We start from the raw sequence: 10549 nt of genomic DNA, 5'->3' as shown, positions 1-10549 counted from the left end.
AAGAAAATTTTTAGCGCGGGGAGGTCTTACGGTGTTAAAGCAGGCTTGATATGGCAAAAGCGTACGACAAAATGGAGTGGGATTAATTTAAGTTCTTGTCATGGGTTATGCAAAAGTTGTATTTTCCATCTCAGTTCATTGGATGGATCAAGCAGCGGTTGTCAACAGTTCGCATTTCCTTCCTCATCAATGGAAGCCAACAAGGAAAACAGCTATGAGAAACACATCATGCAATTTATTGAAAATATTCAAAGATACACGATACTAAAAGGTCTTATCTTGAACACTCATTCATATCAACTCAGACATGACAGCGAGGGCTCCAAGAGCACATCCTCAGCTTATTGAAAACAGGATCACTACAGTCCAAACTCCTAAAATCTTTTCAAGGAGCTAGGAATCTCTTGTACCAAAGAGCGGACTCTTTAAGGTATCTTTTCAAGCCGTTTTTGAAATCAACGTAGTTGAGACCATATCCCACAGTGTAACCTGAATTCCACTCGAATGTGTCGAGCCAAGACCACGCCATGAAACCCTTGAGGGCAACACCTTGCCTGTAAAAGACAATGAACTTATGAGTGTCACGACCCAATAACCAGTCCTTAGCATATGAATGAGCAATTGTGACGAGAGTTCAGCACCTTAATTAATTTAATAGACTATCCCATTCTTGCAGGATCAAAGTTTGTTGACATAAGACCACATTACTAATCCTTTGTGTTCCTTTCTTTGAATTTCGGAGTGTGATGCACATGATCTAATCCTCGAAATACATATGTGCGTATCGTTTTGGACAATAAGAAAACAGTTTGCCGGCAAGTAGGAAGAATTAACTCACCTGATAGCTGCTTCGATGGCCTTAAGATGGGCCTTGTAGAACGTAATCCTTTCTGGATCTTTGATGCTTTCAGCAACTGTTTGATTATTGTAAAATGCCATGCCTGAAAATGATCAACAGTCAACCATATGACTATATATGTGGAATTCCAATCAACTTGAGTTTCGAAAGGTGTGTCAAAACCTACCGTTCTCTGTAATATACAATTCGGGATTGTTGTATTGTTCTTTAGTGTAAACCAGTATCTTTTCCAGTCCTTCTGGAGCGGAATATGAAGTTCCAACCTGCAAAATTCATTCGGATACCTCTGTTATTGAAAGAAAGCTAAAAAACACATTAATCGTCAGAAGGATCCTTTTTCTCAAACATACTACGTAACCGACAGCCGATCCATTGGTGTTCTCACCTGCAAAATGATACGAGAGCAATATTAACACTATGTTTTATATGATCAGTTACAACATATGACAACAAACTAAAGGCAATGAATAGAGTAACTCACTTGACATTGTAGTGTAAGAATCAGATGAGAAGCTAAGATGAGCAGGCTTATTACTGAACGGCACATGGACTACATAGTATGAGGTATAGTAGTTTAGTCCAATGAAGTTATAAGACCCTTTGACTAACAAAGTCTCCGTAGCAGTGAATTTTGGTAATCTGTCTCGCACAAGCGTTCTCATTGTTCGGGGATAGTCGCCATAGACGACTGGATGAATGAACCTATCAAGAGCAAAACTTCATCTCAGTATGAATCAAACTATAGTTAATTAAGGGTTTTTGAAAATACATATCTTTTGGAATTAGCATTAACTCATCAACTTAATACAAGAAAAATATTTTTAAATGCAAGGATTTTAGATTAATTAATTAAACTAGACAATTGCAACACTCACCATCCATACATAAAGTCAAGAGCTCGCATGGCTGCTCTTTTATCTTGTATTGTGTTGGTATCGGGATACATCCAAGGAACATTTAACGTTATTCCAATTTCGCCCTTTTGAGTAGCCTGCAATATATTTCAATTGTAAGAAATATTTTCTAATTTATACATGACAGGCACAATAATAATTATCTAACAATATAACTATGGTTAACATTAGGTATTAGAGATGAATTAAAATAAAAATATTAATTACTTGGTACTTCTCCTGATAAAGTCTCACGGCTTTTGCATGAGCAAGAAGCACATTGTGGCCGGCTGTATAAGGTTCTGTAGCAGAATCACCACCAGGGCAACTATTGTTCAACCATGCTGAACATCGACCAGGGGGCATATTGCCCAAGCCATAACCGAGAAAAATGAATACATAGGGCTCATTAAAAGTGATCCAGTGCTTCACCCTATCGCCATATAAATGGAAACAAAGATCTGCAAAGTCATGAAAGTCTTGCCTGCCCATCCACATATATAAAAACTTGTTAATCTCAACAATAATTGTTCTTATTATCATGTTTATAAATCATGAACTAAAATTTTAAGACACACCAACTACACCATATGATAGTGTCGTCATTATACGAGACCTTTCTCTTTGAGAGTTTTTATTATTATTATTATTATTATTATTACATAAAATTACTTAAACAGCAATCTAATTGGCCAGATTTCATGTCTAATAGGTGGAAAATTTACTTACTGAAATTTAGGGCTTAAAAGGCCGCCATATTCATCTTCTAGGGCTTGGGGAAGATCAAAATGATAGAGCGTGGCAACAGGCTTAATACCTGCATGCATGTTTAGGAGAATGAAAAATAAATAAAATTATAATTTGTAATACTTAATTAAAGACTAATTTTAGGGTCAAGAGAGGGACCATGTGCTATAAGCTCGTTAATGAGACTGTGGTAGAACGCGATTCCTCCTTTGCTCACTCCTTTACTAAGCTTCCCATCTGACCATCAAAATATTTGAACCATTGACTAAATGAAAAAAAAAATGAATATATTACACACACACACATGTATAGAAGATGCAAGTGGAGAAAGAAACGACAATAAAATTGAGGGTAAAGATAATAAAATGTCTTTGTCTTACGAGGCAATATCCTGGCCCACGAGATGGAGAACCTGAATACATCCAAACCTATTTCCTTCATTACTTTTATGTCCTCCTGCATGGATGATTTTGGCAATACCATGAGTTATCACTCATTCACTCTCATAATTATGTTTAAACAAAAAAAATAAAAAAAGCAGCCCAGAAGCCATTTTCTAGTGAAAAAACATAACAGCTTCTCTTTTTTAAGAAAAAATGTTTAGGGTTTAATCAATTATAAAAAACATTTTCATTTTATAGTTTTAAATTTTTATTAAATAATTAAAATAAAAACTCAATTTTTTAATTTTTTTAATATTATATTACGACTTAAAAAACACCCTTTTAATATTCTATAAATTTTCTAAAAATAAATGCTATAACTTTTCAAAATATAAAACGTTAAGACATTTTTAATTGTAAAATATAAATTAAAAACTAAAAAATATATACTTTTTGAAATTAAAGGGGGTCTTAAATTTTCTGGAATATAAAATTATTTTTTATATATTTTTAACATTACAATGTAAATGTCAAATTTTCTACCAAAAAAACTATAAATTTTATTTAAAAAATTAAAGATAAAAAAAATACAAATCATTTTTCACAACTAAACAGCTGTGAATAAGTGATTCCAACTCGAAAATAGATTTAACATATTAATTATTTTGTTTACAGAAAAGTTGAAAGTCAGTTGAGGGTCGTGTGTTGCTTGCCTTGTAGCGATGGAAGAAATCATTAGCTACGCTTGCATTGCTGCCATCAGTAATCTTATCTGTAAAAAGAAATAAATTATGTCAAAAATTATTAAAAATTTGTAATAATATAAAAAATTAAACACTAATACATTCTTTTGAGAAACACAATAATGACTGGAATCACTAATGCTATCAACTGGGTGGTTTAATTATTTTAAAAGTGTAAAGTAGAACAGTATATATGTGATAAATTATGAGTAACCAACAAAATAGATAAGACAGAGGTGGTCTACCTGGGAAATCGTGAATGAACTTGTCCCATACAGTTTCTCCCCTCAAGTTTGCTGCACCCTCGTACTGATACCACATCCACAAAACAAAACGTTGAGATTAAGGACGCAATATATATTCAGCTTGGAATGTGTGTTGATTTTGTCTTAGATAATTTTATATTCATGAACCACCTTTTTTTAAGGCAAAAAGACAACTAGACATGTGCCATCTCTCTATTTATTTATACTATAATTAGACTGTGGACATAAATAGTTTTAAAATAACACTTGTTTGGCAATTGTACAAATGAAGAAGTGCAGGTCTCAGAAGAACGCACTTGATAGGCGGCCGAGGATGCGCCGAAGAGAAAACCTTTGGGGAAGTAGTTGCGGTTGAAATGGCCGGCGGAGACTAAATCGGTTTGGACCAATGAGGCGGCGACGAGGAGGAGGGCAAGAAGGAGGAACCGTCGGCAAGCCATGGGTCTCTGCTTCTGCTTTCAAGCTTCTCTGCTTCCCCCCCCCCCCCCCCCCCCCCCCTTTTAAATACTGCTGCCAACCCTCATCCCTTAATATTACGAACCAGAGGAAAAAAAACCTAAAATCGTGCTCTGTACTTTTCGTGTTTAAAAGTGACGACATTGTTATTTATATACGGAATTTTGGTGTTTTGTTGGATTTATTGTGCCTAAATAAATTTTGTTTATATAGATTTAGAATATTGTCATTAGCTATATTTTGTTGAGCTCATGTAAATTAGATATATTTAGAATAATTTGATCAGACTCATATTACAATGTCATGAACACATTAATTATGAAATGCAACTCAATTTAATTTTTTAAGATTTTATATATGCAAACTATTTCAATACAAATAACATTATCATACTGAGAGTTGAACATAACTTTCATTTTTATAGAAAATATTAAATTTCATTACAAATTTATAATCACTGGGATTTGACCCTGTTCTTTGAGTTCAGATGAATAGCTTGATCCTGTTTCGAGTAATATATCATGAGTAATTAAGAATAACTATACCTATCATCTAACTAGAGTCAGAACAATAATAATAGTAAGAATTACTTCTTTTATACAACTTGTCTCATAATTTGTCACTAATATAGTATATATTTACTAAATATGTATAGTCTCTCAAAGCAAATAAAAAAAAGTAAAAAAAAAAAATATAACCAGCCTTGGACATGAGAAAAGAAGTTTCATCCCTGGGAGACCTACCCCAAGCTCGTGTATGACCCAAATTCTCAAGACCGTTAGGAATACTTGGACTCCTCACTCGTGTGTAGGAGTTCAATGCGATCAATGGTGATTTTGATTATAGGAGATGCATTGTGTAATCTTTGTGCAGTGACGTATGGAGATAAGTGATTACTAATAGAATTCATCGATCTCCGATATAAGGTGAACATCTAATGTGATCAGTAATGATTTTGATTATAGAAACCCCTGACCAATGTACACTTGATTGAAAAGTATTTACAATGTCTGAAAGAGTTTCAATATGTCATCATAATCACACCACACTGATCTTGGCATGGCTATCGAATTAGTGAGTTTGATCAGTCTATGACTCTCACTTGATCATGATGTTATTCGATTAAGGAATTATAAAACACGAGAATAGAAAGCCCAAATATGTTCTATTTGAAGTAAGACTTTATTACTAGTAAAATCGTTTTGACATAATATTAGTTGTTATTCAAGGTCTTTCATGATATATTGGGGAGATGGAAAGATATTTGTTGTAAACCAAAATATTTAATCGACCTCAAAGAGTTTTACATATCTTAATTGCTACTTAGTAGTGAATCTATAAAGTCATACGCATATCTGGGTATGGTGGTTGACTAAGTAATTAAAGTTGAAATCATCATTAAGAGTTAATAATGTCACTATTAAAAGTTAATAGATTGGATTCAATGATTTAATTAATAAAGGAGCAACTGTCAAGAGTTGACAAGTATGCTGTTAAGAGTTAATGGAGGCCTCGATTTCATCATAAGATGATGAAAAGGTTATTAAGAGTTAATGGTGAGCCTAAATGCAATTTCTGAAAAGTTAAACGAAAAAGGCCAAAAATGGTCGATAGACCTTGGAAGCTGTCGATCGATTTAAGGATCAAAGCCAGTTGATAAGTTTAGAACTTGTCAACCGTTTGTGCCAATCGATTAACAGTTTCTTAGAATTGTCAACCGTTTATATTGTAACACCCGAGAATAATTTGAGGATAAAAATGATATTTGATAAAGGGCATAATTGGAATTTTGGAAAAAATAAGACTATAGGGTACACTAACACAACTTTGGACGACTGAATTAGTCAGAAGGAGTATCCCGGACCCTAGATAGCCAAGGAAAATGGTATCGTAACGACAAATGATTTAAATTATGATTTTTAGTGATAAAAGAAATGAGACCGGGAACAGCTTTCGGTACAGCGAAAATACAGCTGCCAATAAGCTCGTATTACCGAATTGTTATAAACGATGTCCAAAAAGCCAACGGAGAGTGTCAAGGACTAGTATTCGATGTGTAGAACAACCCTTAAGTGGTTTCAGGTTGAATCGAGTGGATTTGAGGTCAAATAAATCAATCGGGCCTAAGTGTAATTTTCTAAAAATGCCCGATGGAGGTCAAAACGGTAATTTTTCAAAAGTTTCAAGGGAGAAATGAGAAGTACTAATATGGTGGGTCTTAGTGGTATAGTTGGATAATTAAGGGGCTTGAGGATAAGGGCCAAAATGCAAAAGAGAAATTTCAAAGGGCCAAAATGCAATTTTCAGAAAGTTGTACAAGCATGGCCGATCTGGCCGAGATTTTGGCCAAAAAATCTGGCCATTTGGCAGCCTAGGATCATCGGGAAGTGGCCTAGGGAGGTCTAGGAGGCGTGGGGAAGAAGCTTTAGCCGGAAATCAGCCACGTGGGGGTCGGATTTTGGCTATAAATAGCCAAGGGCTTCGGCTGAATTTGAAACACCAAATAGCTCGAGTTTGAGGGCAAATCGAGGGAAGCCAATAAGGGGCTTTTCATCCTTGAGGCAAGAGAAGCATTTCTGGAGAATTTGGTGAATTTTCGAGGCATTTTGAGAGTGGCCGGAAAAGCCCTAGGCGGACCGCCACCGAGACCTGCAACTCGAGTTTTAAAGCACTTTTCGGCGTCCTTTCGGCCTGAAATCGGTGGGGCTAGGATCGATTCTTCATGGGCTTTCAGGAGGTACCCGTTTCATGGTGATCGGAGCAACCACCGGCGACCGGCTTGAGGTTGAAGACGGTGGCGCGTGATTGCTACGCACTAGCCCAAATTGTCCAGCCACTCGCTAAGCGTGTGAGGGCGCGTGAGCAAGGGTATTCTGGTAATTTCAACTCCCGTATTTTTAATTAATTATTTTAAGAATTATGGTGTTGAAATATTTGGAAAAATAGTTGAGAAAATAATTATTTTGGAATTATCCAGGTAAAAAATGGGAGAAAATAGAGAAAATTATGAAATAATTGAGGAAAATGGATTTTAATGTTACTTTATTAATTATGGTACTTAGGAAGTGTTGTGGTTCGAGGTTGACTATAAATTCAAGTGTTTGCATTTTAGCACGCATAACGAGGTTGTGCACGAGGATCGAGGCAGTCCGAAATTGTCAAGGTGAGTGTTCGCCCCCAACTTTGCTTTGACTTGTGAGTGGTTCTACTCAAAAAGACTTTAAGTGACATGTGAATGGTTTACTGTGAGTGTTCATCCTTATGGCTTGGTTTATTGTGATGGATTGTCCAAACGGTTATTTACACATGCATTAAATTTCGTACGGTAAATTGCATACATCGAAATGTTGATTTTAAGCTATGCATGTTATGATTTTTCGGCATTAGCTTGTTTTGTGTCGTCTATGTGGGACGTGGGTTGGTAACCTGTGACGTAGTCCAGAGTGACAGCACTCGGGATGCGTACCAAGGATTAATGCTCGGTGAACCACTTGGGACGGGGCTGAGAGTGGACACCACCCCGGTTGTTAGCTCAAGTGGTGGGGCTGCGAGTGAACACCACCCCAGGTTCCTTTGAGCAATAGCATTAATGCCGAGGTGACGTCGATTCCGAGGATAGTGCTGATGTGACACTCTTGGGGCTAGGGTTGCATTAGGTTTTGGAATACTTTTGAGTATGAGAGTAAAGCCTAACAATGACAATGGGGTGATTCCCGAGTTCATATGTCGAGGTTGTCCCTCTTAAGCAGGATTGTTTTGTCAATGGGCCGAAGTGGTCGTGTCGCCTTTAGAGAGATTGCATTTTCCCCGGTTAGGGTTAAGTGCTATGTGGGATTCTCTTAGGCCGGTGCATGTCAGAATTTATCGATTTTATATATGATTTTGCATATCTGCATGAAAATGTTTTTGAACTCTCACTTAGATGATTCAGCATCTAATTTGGACTATGTCCCTAGAATATTCAAACGTTCCAGGTGAAAGCAGTGGCGCCAAGGGAAAGAATGTCATCGAGATGTAACTGCTATGTTTAGTTTTCGTAGGTTTTGTCTATGATTCCGATGTTCAGAAGTTATGTAATATTTTGATATTTTCATGTGAAACATCGATTTGGTCATTGTAAAGGAATTGTTGGTTATATATCATTGAGGTTTCGATCTTGCTTCCGCTGATGTGATTGATAATGCTTGTCTTAGTCTATTAATTATTAAATTTTGATATGCTAAGAAGGTACGATCGGGATTGTCGGGAAATGATCATGATAAAGGTATATGTATCGAGAGACTTATGTTTGATGTTGAAAAAAAAAATATATTCCCGAAATCTCGAGGTAATGCACGTTGTGGGAAAACGGGGCGTTACATATATTATGTTGCATAGGTTCGCGAATCACACATCTAATTTGTCATTTATACAACAGCTTTTGGACGCGTGGCCTAGAAGGACAATGAAGGACAATTTGGGGAGGATGGTGTGCGTCCTTTTTGTCTCTCCCATGTCCCTCTCTCTTTCCTAGTCGTTTTTCCCAATTTGGGACGCTTAGGGTTTCTTGGATGTGCATATTTAAAGGAAAGAAGAAGAAAACGAGTAAGAGGTTTTTGGCTGTCATGTGTACGCAATTCTCTTTCGATCTTGGCTTGTTTTCTCTCTTCATTCCAGAGCCCAAAACTCTCTTCTATTCTTTCTTCCAATCACTCCTTTGGTTTCTTCGTTGCTAGAGTAGTATCACCCACTCAATAGTGAGACTATTGTGCATTGAGACTTTTTAGTTTGACCCCAAGTTTAGCTCAACCTCCCTCACTCAATCTAGCTAGCACATAAAGTGAGTTGAGAGATTCATCCACCCTTTGGAGTATAGACTAACTAGGCTCCTCATGTTTTTGGGGGACGATTCTGTCTAACCAGTTAATTGTTCGGAAACTGTTGGGGTGCAGTCATTGCTGCTTCGGAGGAGATTCTAGCCTCTACATCGACTTCAAACTCCCGTAAGGTATAAATGCTAAATCTCCTATGACATGATTTGATTTTGTATTGTACGTGATCATAGGAAACTAAATCTTGCAAGGTGATTTTATGTTTATTTTTTATGCCTATATATGTGTTTTCATAAAAAAAAATTTAAAAATGATAAAAACCCTTGCATAATACATCAAATATTGGCATTAATTCCTCTATAGTTTTGTATCACATCCTTATGTCTATTGGGTTTGATTGTGTATGTTTTATGCATTTCCTTTTATATGTATGTATGAAAATGCATATAATCTAATAGGAAGACAAAAGACAAGGTACTAGCTAGTATCTTATAAGTTGTAATTTTCAACATGCTTTCCTTGAACATGTGCGAGGATTTCTCTCTCGCGGGTCTTTCAATATCTAAATCAGATGCGGTAATGATGCTTTGAAGAAGCAGGTAAATGCTATGAACAAGTTACTTAAGTTGTCTGAGAAAAATATGTGACATTCCCCCGAAAGGATAAACAGGTGATTGGTAATAAGTGTGGGTGGAATGCGAAAGGTCAGAAAAAATCCCTAAAAATGATGGGTTGAAAGGTATTTACATCCAGTCGATGTCAACGAGAGGGACACATATGATACGCATGCATAGGAGTGCAACTTGTTGTCCCAAGCTAGGCATGGAATGAGTGGTTAAAAACTCCCGGATGTCTAGTTCTCTAAGAAAAGGAATGTCATGTGCAAAAATTCCTTGCTGTCTTACGTGTTTGAATTTTAGAATATTTATTTTTTATTATTTTATATGAATTGATATTTTTATATAAATATTTGATATAAAAATAAAAAATATATTATATATTATAAAATTTTTATTTGTATATTATAATATAAAACATTGTTTTATACATTAAATAAAATAGCGCCAAAGAATGCTGTTTGGTTTTGGATATTTGTAACGAAATAGCGCGAAAGAACGTGCGGTCCCGTCCGTTCAATATGAAATGGAAAGGACAGGCCGTCAGTTGATTGAATATCTACCTGATTACTCCCCCCCGTCTTCCGGAAAGGACAGGCCGTCGTTGATTGAATATCTACATGATTACAAACCCCCCCCCCCCCCCCCCAAAATTAATGTCGTTCATTAATGGTCTGCATTTCACATTAGTGTGTAGATGGGATTATTTTGAGGTTTGAAGGCGACGTCGCATCGTTGATTAGATTCTACTTGGAATTTCTCTTCTCAAACCCC

The 10549-nt window shown here is 36.2% G+C and overlaps 1 protein-coding gene across 1 annotated transcript; it reads right to left on the bottom strand.

Moving 5' to 3' along the window:
• Window positions 1–213: 213 nt before the first annotated feature.
• LOC127801894 (beta-glucosidase 27-like) lies at window positions 214–4377 on the bottom strand. The gene is made up of 13 exons (XM_052337401.1): window positions 4188–4377; window positions 3871–3934; window positions 3596–3654; window positions 2880–2955; window positions 2659–2736; window positions 2482–2569; window positions 1981–2236; window positions 1735–1850; window positions 1341–1561; window positions 1210–1244; window positions 1026–1122; window positions 839–941; window positions 214–554 (listed from the first exon to the last, which is right to left on the bottom strand). Exons 1-13 carry the CDS (start codon window positions 4329–4331, stop codon window positions 386–388), a joined length of 1506 nt encoding a protein of 501 aa, XP_052193361.1. The 5' UTR covers window positions 4332–4377; the 3' UTR covers window positions 214–385.
• Between the last annotated feature and the right edge of the window lie 6172 nt (window positions 4378–10549).

This window comes from Diospyros lotus, chromosome 5, assembly GCF_014633365.1.
Source record: "Diospyros lotus cultivar Yz01 chromosome 5, ASM1463336v1, whole genome shotgun sequence".
Classification (NCBI taxonomy): domain Eukaryota; kingdom Viridiplantae; phylum Streptophyta; class Magnoliopsida; order Ericales; family Ebenaceae; genus Diospyros; species Diospyros lotus.
This window is presented reverse-complemented; position numbering and strand designations above follow the sequence as displayed.